Below are 15343 nucleotides of genomic sequence, written 5' to 3'. Positions count from 1 at the left end.
TGTGTATGTGACCTTTGTGAGATCAGTTTTCATTTATTTATTTATTTATTTATTTCACATTTTATATCCTGCTCTTCCTCCAAGGAGCCCAGAGCAGTGTACTACATACTTCAGTTTCTCCTCACAACAACCCTGTGAAGTAGGTTATGCTGAGAGAGAAGTGGCTGGCCCAGAGTCACCCAGCAAGTCTCATGGCTGAATGGGGATTTGAACTCAGGTGTCCCCGGTCCTAGTCCAGCACTCTAACCACTACACCACACTGGCACTCTCTCTCCCTCAGTCGTATATATGGGGAGCAGGGATGATCATGGCCAGTAGGTTGCCCCCCAAGTGAAGTTATTATCTTTCTCATTCTTGTATGGCCATTTCACAACTACAAATTAGCAACAATATCAAGGGTCCCACTTAAGAGTTGGAGTGGGGGTTAAGGTTCAGGGATGCACTGACTGCTTAGAATGACCTAACAAATACCCGAAAACACCATTTATCTTATATTTTTTAAGCATGCCCTTACCACAATCTCTTCCACTTCTCCCACTCCCTCTAGGTGCCTGGATTATGACTGGTGGACTCCAGGCTGGTGTTGGCCGGCATGTTGGGGAAGCTGTCAGGGACCACACCACGGCCAGTACCAACCCCAGCACCCATGTGGTGGCTATGGGCATTGCTCCATGGGGCATTGTTGAGCAGCGACGTTGTCTTGTGAACCCCAAGGTATGGGGAGAGGCAGAGGAAATGGCTGGCTGGTGCAAAGGGGACACACAGAGGATGGGAGAGGCATTGCTGTAGAAGACTGAACAAGGGTATTCAGAGGGACGCGTTCATTTTCTCCTCCTTTTTTCCTTCCGGAAGGGATCATTCCCAGCACGCTACCCTCGGACGACTCCTGTCAGCCCTTTTTGCCCTCTAGACGCCAACCATTCGGCCTTCTTCTTGGTAGACAATGGGACGCAGGGCAGGGCAGGTGGAGAGGCCTCCTTCCGTGCTCGCTTGGAACGCTACATAGCCCAGCAGAAAGTAGGAGCTGGAGGTGAGAGACTTCCCCCACACAAGGATGACACTCCCAGTGCTCACCATGGTTACTCCTAATAATGTTACTCTTTGTGATTGAATGCCTCCCCCAGTTCCTTCCCTGTTCACCACACAAAAAGGCTGTTCAGTCTTGATGATAAGTAACACTTCCCCCTCATGCACATTTACTATGGCTCCCATCTGCCTGTGCCAGATTTGGTGGGTGAGGGAGCCTAGGTTAGGCATCAGAGTGACCAGGCAGTAGGGATGTGCACGGAACCACAGTTAGGCATGGTCTGGCGCCAGCGGGGGTCTCTCTGCCGGCCCTGCCCTCATTATGGTCCGGAAATACCGGAAGTAATGATTGTGCATGCACCTGCCACCGTGCCGGCGTGCCTGTCGCCGCCACACATGCTCCTGCCGCGCACGTTGCACATTGCGTGCGCACGTCACGCGCTCAGCGTGCACACGCAGCATGTGATGTGCATGGCGGGCTCATGCGCGCGGTGGCAGGCACATGTTCAATCGTTACTTCCGGTATTTCTGGACAATAACGGGGGCAGGGGCGGCTCCAGAAGCATTTCGCAAAAACGAAATGCCGGCGGGGGGAAAGCGGCAGGAGGGATAAATGCAAACCCCACCACCCTTAAAAGGAGACCCCTCCACCGGTGCTGGACCACCAGACTGGCCCAAGTTCGAACCGGTTTGGAAGCCTCTATGATGGCCTCTGGACCAGTCCGTGCACATCCCTACCAGGCAGCAGGGCCGCAGGACAGAAAGGCAATAAGGCGGCACAACAAGGCCACACTGTCAGAGCTGGAGACAAGAGGAGCTCAGAAGAGAGCGGCCGCACCCGTGAAGGGCAGAATTGTATGAGCAGGAGTCCTAACCCTTCCTGGAACCTCAGAACTGGCTTCCCTGTAAGTAAACCCAGGCAGGCACTCCACCTCCAGTGCTGGAGTTTTGCCCTCACTCTGTATCACCTCCACTCCTTGGGTTCCAGGGGTGATGGCAGAGGTCCTAGCAATGGGACAGGGGTTTTACTGAGGGGCGTTGGATCCTTGGGATGCTTGGATTCTGCTGGTGGGGGAGGGCTATTGAAGGAGTGGGCTCTGGTGCATCCATAGGACCTGGTGTGAGGGGTGGGGGAGTGCTCCATTCAGGGTTGGAGGTCTTGGCTGTGGCTTGGTCTTCTACCAAGAGGGCTTCCTTGGGGTCCAAGCACAGGTGGAGTCCTGACAGTTCAGCATCATAGTATGGCTCCCAAACTAGTTACCCACAAATGGCACCTGTCCCTGTTTCACCATGATTCTTATACAACACAACACATAGCATGTTCATTCAGAAATGTCCCTCTGAATTTAGTGGGATTTGCTTTCTTGTAAGAATGTTTAGGATTGTAACCCTGGAGTGAATTGAAGCCTTTGTCTCAAAGCAAGCTCACGTGAGGGAAGGAAATGCTGAATCATCCCTGCAGAGTTGCCTGGCTAGGCTTCCCCTAAAACTCTTCCATGTTCTTGCTAGGTTCAAAAATGGCTGCCGCCGCCACCCACTTATCAACAGAGCTTGAACTCCCCTGGGCTTGGGGTGGAATCCCAGGGGAAACTCTTTTTATTTTGCTATTGGAAAAGTACTGGAATCTTCCACGTGCAAACCTACATGTGGTGAGAAAACTGATAGCTGCTGAACGCCCAAGGAGATGTGTTTGCACCTGAGAAATCCCCCTTTAGCCCTCCCCTTTCCGGAGTTAAAAACCAACTTGGAGAGGCTTGTAAAAGAAAGACAGAGAAAAGGGGGGAAACCAGTTTTATTCAAGCTCTACAGATTGCTTCCATCTAAGGCATACTCAGCTTTTAGTTAAAGTTAAAAATATTCAGTAGGTTACAAGAATACTTCAAAAGCACCCCAAATGATGGAGCACCACACTTTAAATATCTTGGTTACCCAGTTGCAAAGAACATGTATGTAGGAAAATGCAAAAGCATACTTACATGCATACAGAGTCTTTTGCTACGCCCTAGGTGTATGGAGCATAGGCTAGTGTTTCTTATTTTAATCATGTTGTAGGTAAACTGTAATAGAACAGTATCAGGAATATGCAAAACACACCAAAGAAACAGAAAGTCTAACACAAAGTCTGACTAAAGAAACTTTTCCCTAGACTAAACTTCCTGAAGTAAAAACCCAGGCTTCCTTTTCTTGAACTCACCAAACTCTGGTTGAGAATTCAAGCTTCCTGCCCTCCTGGCTTTCCAGGATCTACAGAGTCATTTTCCTGTAGCCATCCTTTATGGCCACATGTCCTCCTCTTCACCTCCAGCCAAGCTTCTTCTAACAAAGAAATCCCTTCTTCCTGCCAACGGCTCTCTAGGTCCCACCCACCTGGTATGCTGATTGGTTGAGCTCTGGAGTTCACCAATCTGTCAGTCAAGACAGGGTTCACTTCCGGTTAACTCTTGAGAGGGAAGGGTGGCTAATCACTAAAAACCCTAAACAAAAAGCTGTACTAGAACTCTTCTCCCTGACATCTACTATAGCTTTGTGTGGGTGTAGGTATTGTTTATGTAGATTTTTGTGTGGTACAGCCCAGATAAAGAGGACCAGAATTAGCAATATCATTAGTTAGTATTCATTCACCAAACATTCTATGGATTATCTGGTGCTACACTTCTATGCCTTGGACTTCTATGCTAACCTTCTTCCATTGCATTTTTCCCTAGTACCCCAGATTTTGAATCCTTTGTTGCCTCCACATTATGCTTCTAGTGCTAGACCTCTCAGGCCTCCACTACCTTGCCTAATTTCCCAATCTCGTCCCTTCCATCCCCCCACCCCAGGTGTCGGGAGCATTGAAATTCCTGTGTTAGTGCTGCTCATCAGTGGGGATTCAGCAATGTTCAAGGTAATGGGTGTGGAATGATACTCTTGAGAAGGGTTTGTGGAGGAGGGCTTGTGAGGGACACAGGCAAAGAGCAAGGAAATGTGGAGAGGGATAAACACCAGAAGGATGATAGTGGGCATAAGAAAAGGGCAATGGAGTGATGTGTCACAGCCAAGAGGTGCTGCTGGAAATCAAAATGAGCCATCAGAGAATGAAGAGGGTCTACATTTAGGATTCCCAAACCTCCAGGATTGGCCTGGAGTCTCCAGGAATTGGCATCCATCTCCAGGTCACTATTGAAAGCAAACCTGGAGATGTTAATGGCTTGATATTGTGAAGAATGTTGGGGCGGGGAGCAGTGCTCCCTCTAACACGGATTCCCAGATGTTGTTGACTACAACTCCCACAATCCCCAGCTACAGTGCCTTTGCTTGGGGATTATGGGAGCTGTAGTCAACATCATCTGGAAATCCCTGTTAGAGGGAACACTGGCGGGGAGGAATCCCCAGGAACAGCTTTAATTGGAGCTGGCAACCCTCTTTACACTGGAGACAGACCCAATAGTGAATGTGGAGCCCATGCAGCAAAAAGAAACCCGGGAGATGGCGGAATCCCCACACTGAGGAGGAAGGGGGGGGGAGAAAGAGTTGGATGGGTGAATTTAGCATGGGGGAATAATGAGAGATGAGGAGAGAGGTGTTGCGGCTGAGGGGCTGATTAGGATGAACAAGGAGGCCATGTGAGGATAAATATGATGAGGAAAACCATTGGTGGGAGCAGGGATGGAGACAAATTTAATGGAGACAGTATGTGTTAGGAGAGCAGCTGGAAGGGCTTTGAGAGGGGAGGATGCCGAGGAGAGGCCTTCACAGTGTGTGTGTGTGTGTGTGTGTGTGTGTGTGTGTGTGTGTGTGTGTGTGTGTGTGGACAGGTGTGCAAAGAGGGCTTGTTAGAAGCTTTTGGTGAGGACATTGTGGAGAAGGAGCCAGGGCGGGCCACATGTGAGGAAGAGTCCTTAGGAGGTGACTGTTTGGTGAGTTCCTCAGAGATTTATCTTCTCACACCAACCCCTGTTAATTTCTCCAGCGTGTGTCTGAGGCTGTGTGTGCCTCCATTCCCTGCCTGCTCTTGGCAGGTTCTGGGGGCGCAGCTGACTGCTTGGCTGAGTTGCTGGAAGAGACGCAGCCTGGAGAGCCTCTGAAGACCCTGGCAATGAAGAAGATGCATGGGAAGTTCCCTGACAATGAGCTGGAGGACTTGGCAGAGGAGGTGGGACTTCTGAATTGCCCCCCCCTTCTCTATGGGTTCCGCAGAACTCTGGAATAAACTCTGATTCCTTCCTATTCCACATGGGATTCCAAAATTCTCCTCCCGTAACCCCAGAGGCTCTATCCTTGCAGGAGAGGATCCTTGGAAATCTGTTGCGGGGTGGGGGGGTCTGCTCTTTTTCTGAGGTCTCTCGATGCTTCTTCCCACCAGGTGGAACGCATTGGAGCTCTACGCGAACTGGTGACTGTCTATTCAGATCACGAGGGTCTGGAGGAGTTTGAAACTATTCTGCTTAAAGCTCTGGTGAAAGGTAGGTATCCTAATATAGAGGCAACTTGCCCTGAATATGTAGAGCATATGTAAAGCATCACAACCCACCTCTTCTCACAACTCACTTGAAAAGCTCAATGCATGAAACTTAGATGGGTGAAAGAAAGATATCGGCAAGAACTAAGCACAGCTTATCTGAGCCAAATGGCTCAGCCAAATGACTGCATCTAGTTTCTGGTCCATTTGGATCTAGGACTATTGAGGCCCCTAAAGAAAGTATGCAGACCACTCACACAGATGCTGCTACAAAACTAAAACTGTCCCTCTGGTTCTCTTATATGGCTGTTCTTATCCTGGGACCCTCTGGCTTTGGCTCTTATAGGGGTCATACATAACAGACTTCATGGTTCCCCACTTTCATCAGCTTCTTTCACATATTGGATTGTTATTTGTAAAGTGCTTCGTATATAAGCAGAAAAGTGGGGTATACAAGTTTTAAAGAATTAACCCTAGTTCTGATCAATGATGCTTCCTGTAACCCTGACCTTAGTCCTCGGTCTTGACATCCATGCCTGCCAACATGTCCCTATTTTCCCATTCACCTAAATGGGAAAATAGGGGCATGTTGGCAGATATGGACCTCTGAACCAGACTTTTTAATTAAAGTTAGCAATAACTTGGTCTTCCATGTGATGTTAGAATCCTGAGTTGGTAGAATGAATTGTATCACTTCAGACTGTGGAAGGAGACTCATTTTTTAATGATCCACTGTGTAAAAAACCAAGAAAAAAGCCTCTCTGCAAGTGAAAAACTAGCATATCAGGGAGAAAGTGGGCTGGGATAGAACTTTTCAATCTGATGAGCTAGGGTGGTTTTTTTTTTTACATACAGGGAGGATATCTTTTTTCCCCTTCTCAACCGTGGGGGACTTTTCAAAAATGGCATTCTGCCACCAGCAGTCTATAGTGGCACATACAATTTCACCCCCTCATTCTGCTCGGCCTTTGGCGGGCTTTACTGCAGAACTAAGTGGGGTAAAGTCAGGAGGGCATCTATTAGCCGCATATAAGCGCTGTAAAGATACTTTGGAGAAACCTGGGGGCCATTCACATTGGTCTTGTTTTCATGGGATTCCTCTCCATTGCTTGTGATTCTCCCCCATGCACTGTTCATGCTGCTTGCTCCCTGCTCTTTCTCTGGCCCCTTTTGGCCAATAGCCTTTGGCCATTGTGGGAATTTTGGCAATTTCCCAGGCAAGAAATTGAATTTTCTTTTTTTAAAAAATTAACTTATTTGGGGGGAGACTTCTGCAAGACCAGCGACTTGCCAGACCAAACACATTGACAATCCCCCAGTCATAAAGCCTGTGGTAAAAATTCTTATTGCCAGCAGGTGGCACTCTCCCAAGGGCAGAGCTGTTATCTGGCACTCAGCAGGGCCCCCCAGCACCCCTTTTATCCCCACTGCTCATGGTGGGGGTGGTGACTGCAGCCGCCTCCCTGAGCGAGCAGCCTGTTGTCTGCTGCCCTGAACCCACTGCTCAGCCATGACCGTGATGGCTGCCTCCACCTCTTCACACATGTATGTTCCAGAGATGGCCTGTGAGGGCAGCAACAGGGTGAGCAGCGAAGGGCGGCAGGAGTACCTTTAAAAACCCATGACCTCGGTACTGCCCGGACCTGCAAGCCCCCACGAGCAGCAGCAGCAGCGCTCTGCCTGGCCTCTTGCACCCAGCCTGCTCCACCCAGGGCACTCTTCTGGCCTCTGCCCACGTGCAGCCGTCATTTGTGTGGTAGGTGGAGCAGGCTCGGCACAAGATCTCTCAGGTGGCGTGCCACTGCTCATGGGGGCTCACAGAGGTACTGAGGTGATGATTTTTAAAGGTACCTCCCACACCGCCCCTCACCACTTACACTGGCGCTGCCCTCACGGGCCACCTCTGATAGGTTCCGCTCTGATATAGTCTTACACTTGTGGGGGGACATCTAGGCCCCCATTACACAGACCCTTCCCTCGCTGACTCTTGGGTGTGCTTGCAAAAACTGCTTCCTTTTGGTACATACGTACAGATATGTGCCTTCCCCCACCACCACCACATGCACAGGATGCCCCTTCTCTCCCTACCGCACATGCGTTGGCAGCTGTGGCAGTGGCTGAGCAGCAGGGGCAGGGCAGCCCACCCCGGACTGCTCCCTCATGGCTCCACTGCTTAGAGCAGCTTCGGCAGGGTGGTAATTTGGATCATGGCCCTGGAGTGGGGAGAAAGGGTTTTCAAAAAGGCCCTAATGCAGGTCCCCTCCCTCGCACGTCTGCTTGTAGCAAAAACAAACAAACAAACACCAAGTCTGAGATGCATTCATGTAGCTCTGACATCTCTGGCCCTAATTCTTTCCCAAAGCAACCCTTTCATGAGGTGGGATGAGGTGGTTGCCTCAGGCGGTGGATCATTGGGGGCTTCAGCAGGGTAGCCGTATGGACGGTGCTTCAAGCTTCACATGAGAGGAAGCCAGAACTGTCCTAAACTAACGGAGTCTCTCTTTTCCTCCCCTCCTTGCAGCCTGCAGGCGGTCAAGGGAGGCCACCTGCTACTTGGATGAGCTGCGTCTGGCTGTCGCCTGGAACCGGGTGGACATTGCCAGCACCGAGCTGTTCCGAGGGGACATCGTCTGGGAGGTGGGTCAGGAGGGGACTGCGAGGAGGGAAGGGGGGACTTTCAAACATGGTGCGGAAGGAGGCCCAATGGGAACATGAGAAGGAAGCAGAGAAGGGCTGGAAGAAATCCTTGTGGACCAGCAAGGGGGCTGCATGAGCCACTTGGAATACCATACCCAGTTCTGGTCACCACATTTTAAGAAAGACATTGATAAATTGGAACTAGTTCAGAGGAAGGTGAGGGGACTGGAAACCAAGTCCTATGAGGGATTCTGTTTAGTCTGGAGAAGAGGAGATACGATGATGGCCATCTTCAAATTTCTGAAGGGCTGACACCTAGAAGAAGGAGTAGGCTTGTTCTCTGCTGCTTCTGAGGGCAGGGCTAGAACTAATGGGTTGAAAAAAGGACAAGGAAGCCGATCTAGGGCAGTCATTCTCATGAGCTGTACTACAAATGCTATTGCTGCTGCTACTAAAAGTGACGTGTGCCGTTGATTCGGTGTTGACTCCTGGCGACCAGAGAGCCCTGTGGTTGTCTTTGGTAGAATACAGGAGGGGTTTACCATTGCCTCCTCCTGCGCAGTGTGAGATGATGCCTTTCAGCATCTTCCTATATTGCTGCTGCCCGATATAGGAGTTTCCCATAGTCTGGGGAACATACCAGCAGGGATTCGAACCGGCAGCCTCTGGCTTGGTAGTCAAGCCATTTCCCTGCTGTGCCATTAGGTGCTGCCACCACTACTACTATGGATATTTATATACTACTTTTCAACAAAAGTTCAGAGAGAGAAAGAGAGAGAGAGAGGGAGAGAATGAGAATATGGTTCCCTGTCCGCAAGGTGATCGCAATCTAAAAAGAAATGTGAGGCAGAAACCAACAACAACCACGGTGGGGATGTTGTGCTAGGGTTAGATAGGGACAATTGTGCTCCCCCTGCTAAATATAAGAGAGTCACCACTTTGAAAGGTGCCCCTCTGCCCCCTTAGCAGGGGTCAATAACAGATTCTGTGTTTAACAGACGGTTCCCCACCTCTGCCCCCTACCCACCCCCATCCTCTCTTACATCATCTCCGCTCTGCCATTTCCTGCAGCCGAGCCTACTGGAGGAACCAATGCGTGACGCCTTGCTCGGGGACCGCCCGGCACTCGTGCGCCTCTTCGTGGAGAACGGCTTGGATGTCGGACAGTTCTTGACCTGGGGGCAGCTGGAGCAATTGTACGCAGGGGCCCCTGAAGTCACGCTGCTGCACCAGCTTCTCGAGCGACGCCAAGCTGCGGGCCCCGAGCCTGCCCCGTCCCCGGAGTGCTTGCTTTTGGAACGATCTGTGCTCGACTGCCACTTGCCCCAAGTGGCACACATCCTGCATGAGCTGCTGGGGGATGTCTGCGCCCCCTTCTACACGGGGCTGCACCCTGTTGGCCACAAAGGGACCGGGGTAGGCTGCCGTGGGATCCACAGCTCTCTCTGTGTGGTTATGCTGGGAGCACTGGGGGGATTAGCAGGATGGCTTGGGAGGCATGGGGACTGCAGGGACCGTGTGAAGTTTTGGGGATAGTTGTCTACTGTATGACTTGTATATTTCCCCTGAGAGAGAAGCTTTATGACAGTGTTTTGTATAGTATTAATTTTAGAAGTATACTGCAGGAAGCTCCAAGATTTTCAGGTTAAATAATCATATACTAGCTGGCCTGGGCACAAAGCATCTGTGCCTCAAGTTCTCCCTCTTTCTCGGCCCGCCGCCCTCATTCTCGGCCTCTTGTTCTCAGTGGTCCCCCTTCCTCTCCCCTCTCCCCCTCCTCCAATGTTTTTTGTCTCTGGCTGGCCACCTGGCCAGCCACTTTTTCCAGCCACCACTGTTTTCAACCCCCACCACCACTGCTGCTTTCTCCCCCACCAGCCACCACCGCTCTCACTTTCTCTCCCCCTGCCTGTTTGCTGGCCTGTCCATTGGCCTTATGTTCTCTTTCCTCTCCCCCCCCCACAACACTTGCGAACTCTCGCGAGAGCTGCCACACATGGGATTAGCGACGGGTACGTCTAAGATAATTAGATATAGAGATAAGAATGGCTGTTTGGAATGATTAATTTTGAGCACTGGGTTTTCAGCAAAACATTGGCATTTCACGGAGGCTAACTTTGGGGTGGAGTTTGAGAGTTGTTGGGTTTTCTTTTGGCCGTAGGGTTTGGATAGCTTTTAAACACAATGCCAGATCTAAGCCAAATGTGTTTCTGCAAATATTTGCTGCCCTATGCTGACATGCCTCTTTCTTCCCCTGCCCAAGAGTAAAGGATCGTTACCCAATGGAGATTCCATGTACCGCACCGAGCTCTCTCCAAACCCTTGGAGTGATCTGTTTATATGGGCTGTGTTGTTGAACCGAAGGGAGATGGCCATGTATTTCTGGGAAATGGTGAGGATTATGAATACAACAGCATCAAGGGGCATGGAACTTGACAGTGACAAACAAGACGAGTCTGTAAACTCCTCAGGGCACAATTACAGTGCAATCCTAACCATGTATAACCATGGTCTTGTGGTAGCAAGGATGACTTGTCCCCTTAGCTAAGCAGGGTCCACCCTGGTTACATATGAATGGGAGACTAGAAGTGTGAGCACTGTAAGATCTTCCCCTCAGGGGGGATGGAGCCGCTCGGGGAAGAGCAAAAGGTTCCAAGTTCCCTCCCTGGCAGCATCTCCAAGAGAGGGCTGAGAGAGATTCTTGCCTTCAACCTTGGAGAAGCCGCTGCCAGTCCGTGAAGACAATACTCAGCTAGACGGATCTATGGACTGCCTCAGTAGATAGCAGCTCCCTATGTTCCTAGGTCTGGGCTATCAGAAACATTGGAAGGCCAGATAGGACCATTCCCTCCCCCATGTGGAGGCAGCTGATCATGGGGCAATTGCCTAGGTTGTGCGGTGGTTGGGGGTTCTTTCATTCCTGAGATCCAGCACTGGTGCGAGGGAGGCTGGGTGGGTGGAGAGAATGCTGGGAGGGTCTTTGGGGAGGGTGGGGAGCAGAGGCGCTCTTACCCCTGGTCTTCCGGGCAGAAGTCCAGGGCCCCCACACCCCCTGGGGGTCTCCTAATCCTTTTTAGTCTGCCCCGGGTGGTGTGGTCACATTAAAAATATGTTTAAAATATTGGGTGGGTGGGTGGCCTCCAAAGGCCTTTAGGTCCAGGCCCTAAAATTATCTAGATGCACCTCTGGCAGGGAGTCACGCAGGGGAGAAGTTCTAGGAGGAACTACAGTCCCCAGGCATCCCTGCGCCTGTTCCCAGCCTTCTCTGCATGACTCCCCACAGACCCTCCCAGAATTTTAGGAACATAGGAAACTGCCATATACAGAGTCAGACCATAGGTCTATCTAGCTCAGTATTGTCTTCACAGACTGGCAGCGGCTTCTCCAAGGTTGCAGGCAGGAATCTCTCTCAGCCCTATCTTGGAGATGCTGCCAGGGAGGGAACTTGGAACCTTCTGCTCTTCCCAGAGTGGCTTCATCCCCTGAAGGGAATATCTTGCAGTGCTCATATGTGGTCTCCCATTCAAATGTAACCAGGGCAGACCCTGCTTAGCTTAGGGGACAAGTCATGCTTGCTTCCACAAGACTAGCTCTCCTCTCCCGAGTGCTGGATTTTCTCCAACCAGGGTGCATCCCTCACACCAGTGCTGGGTCAGGCATTAAAGAACCCCTAGCCACCTAATGGTGCAGTGGGGAAATGACTTGATAAGCAAGCCAGAGGTTGCCAGTCTGAATCCCCATTGGTCTGTTCCCCAGACTATGCTTCCCAGACTATGGGAAACACCTATATTAGGCAGCAGTGATATAGGAAGATGCTGAAAGGCATCATCTCATACTGCGTGGGAGAAGGCAATGGTAAACCCCTCCTGGATTCTACCAAAGACAACCACAGGGCTCTGTAGTCGCCAGGGGTTTACCTTTAACTACCATACCATCTGGGGCATGGTCAGCTGCCTCCATGTGGTATGGGGAGGGAATGGCCCTTTCAGGCCATCCTATATTTCTGATAGCCCAGATCTAGTATATTCAGTCCTTCTGAGGTCAATGGGACTTACTGCCTGGTGATTATGTTTAGAATTGGTGCTGATGGGAGCATTTAAGGATCCCCTACTTCTGTCATGATCCCAGGCTGGATCAGACACACACACCCCTGCAAGCAGCTATTTTTGAAAGAAAAGTTAAGTTGTCAGTGTTAATGATGGGCTTAATGTAACACATAGGACTCTTCCAGATGGTGATGTATTCCAACTTCAACCAAATTCCAGCAGGAGATGTAAGAAATCCTTACACATGAAGTTCAAGTATGTTGTGTAAGTTCTTAGCACCATCTGCTGCCAACCTGTGAAAAAGCTGATGCCGTATCTTTTCAAGATTACCTTTATTCTAACTTAAAGAAGACATGACTTTTTCACTGAGTGGCAGCAGATGGCGCTAAAAACTTACACAGTATACTTGAACTTCATGTGTAAGGATTCTTTACATCTCCAGCAGCTGGAGCTTTCCCAGACAGCAGGGCTTTACTATGGTTTTTCTGCAAGGCTTTACTGCGAGTTTGAAATTGCCAAAAAACAAAAACAAAACCCTGACACAAAAGGCAGATTTTTTTAAACCCCAGATATAAATCGGGCTACCCGAATTGTGCATGAAGTGCTCCCTGATAGCTCTCAGGGACTTTGGGATAAATTTGGCCAATATGTGAATGCACACCTCCATTCCAGAGGAGATGCAAACTAAAAGCCGGGTGTGAAAAACATGCTGGATTTTGGTTGAATCTGGAATATACTACTGCCTGAAGGAGCCTGTAGTTTGGCTTTTGGTGCTGGATCTTTTAGCACTCATTGAGACCTGGCTGCATATGATCTCTCCAGGATGTAGACACTTTCTCAAGTCTGAATAAAAGCAGGCTTGGGAAAGTGTCTACTTTCTGCTGTGCCAGGAAAGTGGCGCAGTGGGGAAATGCTTCAAGCAGAAGGTTGCCGGTTTGAATCCCTGCTGGTACTATATTGGGCAGCAGCGATATAGGAAGATGCTGAAAGGCATCATCTCACACTGCACGGGAGGAGGCAATGGCAAACCCCTCCTGTATTCTACCAAAGAAATCCACAGCGCTCTGTGGGTTCCAGGAGTTGTAATCGACTTGACGGCACCCTTTACCTTATTGTTCAATGTGAACACCAAGTCTGCTTTTGCGCTTTCCAGATGGATGTTTCCCCCTCCTTGCTCTCAGTTGGCTGCAGGTTTCTTGAAGGGTGACTTCCCTGTTTCTGTCCCCATGACAGTTGTTGTTATTTATTTATTTATTCATTCAGTTTTTATACCACCCTTCCAAAATGGCTCAGGGCAGTTTACAATTAAAAACAAAACCATTAAAACCAATAACAGTTAAAACAGAAATATAAACAATATAAAACATCAATTAACAATTAAAACATCATAAAAAAAAACAATTAAACAATCAGAACAATTAAAAAATCCCTGAAAAGCAGGTTACAGCATTAAAACAATTAAAACTAATTAAAAAACCCTGAAAGGCCAGGCCAAACAGATAGGTTTTATGGGCTCTCCTGAAGGTCAATAAAGAATTCAGATTGCAGATTTCTGCTGGGAGTGCATTCCACAGCCCGGGAGCAGCTACAGAGAAGGCCCACCTCTGAGTCGCCACCAGACGAACCGGTGGTAACTGGAGACAGACCTCCTCAGATAACCTTAACGTGCAGTGGGGATCATGTAGAAGAAGGCGCTCTCTAAGTTACCCCCTTTGCTCCCTCATAGGCTCCTGATGCAGTGGCTGGGGCTCTGGCAGCAGCACGGATACTGCGGGAGCTTTCCCATCTGGAGACTGAAGCAGAGGAGGAGGCAGCCATGAAGAATCTGGCCATGCACTTTGAGAACTTGGCCATTGGTGGGTGAGATGGCAAGAGAGAAGAAAGATCCGAAGGGTTTGGGGTGGGGGAGGAAAGTGGGGTTGATAGTCTACCCAGCTGAGTGACTCAGTGGCTTGTTTGCTAAGCTGTTTGTTTTTTTAATTTACTTGTATTCAGTACGGTACTTATTATCAGGACTGTGAGCCTAGGTGTCTAGAATGAGGTGCAGGATAGTGGGAGGTTTTGGTGGGGTTTTTTAAGTGTTTTGCTTTTGCTGTGTTTGAAATAGCACTGTATCTGGAAAGGCTCTTTTGTTTAGGTGGCAGGGCAAAGGTAGCCAACATGACTACCATATCCTACCTTCATTGGTACCTAGTCATCTTCTTTCTGTCCTAGGGCTCTCTACTCAGGAGCCAGAGGAAGAGAAGGAGGTGGCGGCGACAGCAGGAAGAGAGCTGGTCTTGTGGTAGCAAGCATGACTTGTCCCCTTAGCTAAGCAGGGTCTGCCCTGGTTGCCTATGAAAGGGAGACTAGAAGTGTGAGCACTGTAAGATATTCCCCTCAGGGGGTGGAGCTGCTCTGGGAAGAGCATCTAGGTTCCAAGTTCTTCTCTGGCATTTCCAAGATAGGGCTGAGAGATTCCTGCCTGCAACCCTGGAGAAGCCGCTGTCAGTCTGTGTAGACAATACTGAGCTAGATAGACCAATGGTCTGACTCAGTATATGGCAGCTTCCTATGTTCCTATGTTCTTACTTTCTCACACTTCCTCTCCTATCACTTCAATAAAAACTGGCGCAAAAAGTGGATTTTTTCCCCCCACCCTGGACATAAATCAGAGTAGGCTGTAATGTGAAATGAAAACCTCAAATTGTGTGTGAAGTGCTCCCCAGTTTCTCACATGGACTTTGGCGTGAATCCGGCCAATGTGCAGACACACACCCTCCATTCCGATGGAGAAGCCAGCTAAAAGCCCCATCTGGGAATGCTCCCGCTGACTAGCTTTGGGTGAACCCATCCTTGCCTGCCTCAGTTCCCTAATCTGTACTTTGGGGTGAATGGGCTGTCAGGCTCCTGTCGTCATAAGCATAGGCGGTCTGTGGGTATAATGAAAGATCCTGGAAAAGTTGTGGTTTTATTCTCCCCAAATGTTTCTCTTCTCCCTCCACCTCCAGGCGTATTTGGTGAATGTTACCGTAATGGTGAGCCCCGGGCCTACAAGCTTCTGGTGCGACGTTCCCAGCTCTGGGGTGGAGCCACTGTCCTCCAGCTGGCTCACCAGGCAGATGCCCGCCTCTTCTTTGCACAGGATGGTGTGCAGGTGTGTTCTCAGAGTTCTGTGGTGTGTGCAAATAGGGACACTGCTATAGGAATGCTT

General features: G+C 49.7%; 1 protein-coding gene across 1 annotated transcript in view; it reads left to right on the top strand.

Moving 5' to 3' along the window:
* The window catches only part of TRPM4 (transient receptor potential cation channel subfamily M member 4), a 41593-nt gene that overhangs the window by 9754 nt on the left and 16496 nt on the right, over positions 1 to 15343 (top strand). The window contains exons 5-14 of the mRNA XM_053264658.1: positions 548 to 714; positions 853 to 1030; positions 3849 to 3913; positions 4979 to 5161; positions 5372 to 5471; positions 7989 to 8104; positions 9176 to 9520; positions 10368 to 10496; positions 13877 to 14006; positions 15141 to 15286. Of these exons, the coding sequence (XP_053120633.1) occupies positions 548 to 714; positions 853 to 1030; positions 3849 to 3913; positions 4979 to 5161; positions 5372 to 5471; positions 7989 to 8104; positions 9176 to 9520; positions 10368 to 10496; positions 13877 to 14006; positions 15141 to 15286 (1559 nt within the window). The remainder of the gene's footprint in view (positions 1 to 547; positions 715 to 852; positions 1031 to 3848; positions 3914 to 4978; positions 5162 to 5371; positions 5472 to 7988; positions 8105 to 9175; positions 9521 to 10367; positions 10497 to 13876; positions 14007 to 15140; positions 15287 to 15343) is intronic.

Source organism: Hemicordylus capensis, chromosome 6 (assembly GCF_027244095.1).
Source record: "Hemicordylus capensis ecotype Gifberg chromosome 6, rHemCap1.1.pri, whole genome shotgun sequence".
NCBI classification, from domain to species: Eukaryota; Metazoa; Chordata; class Lepidosauria; order Squamata; family Cordylidae; genus Hemicordylus; species Hemicordylus capensis.
Note: the sequence above shows the minus strand (reverse complement) of the source record. Positions and strands in the feature narration are given on the sequence as shown.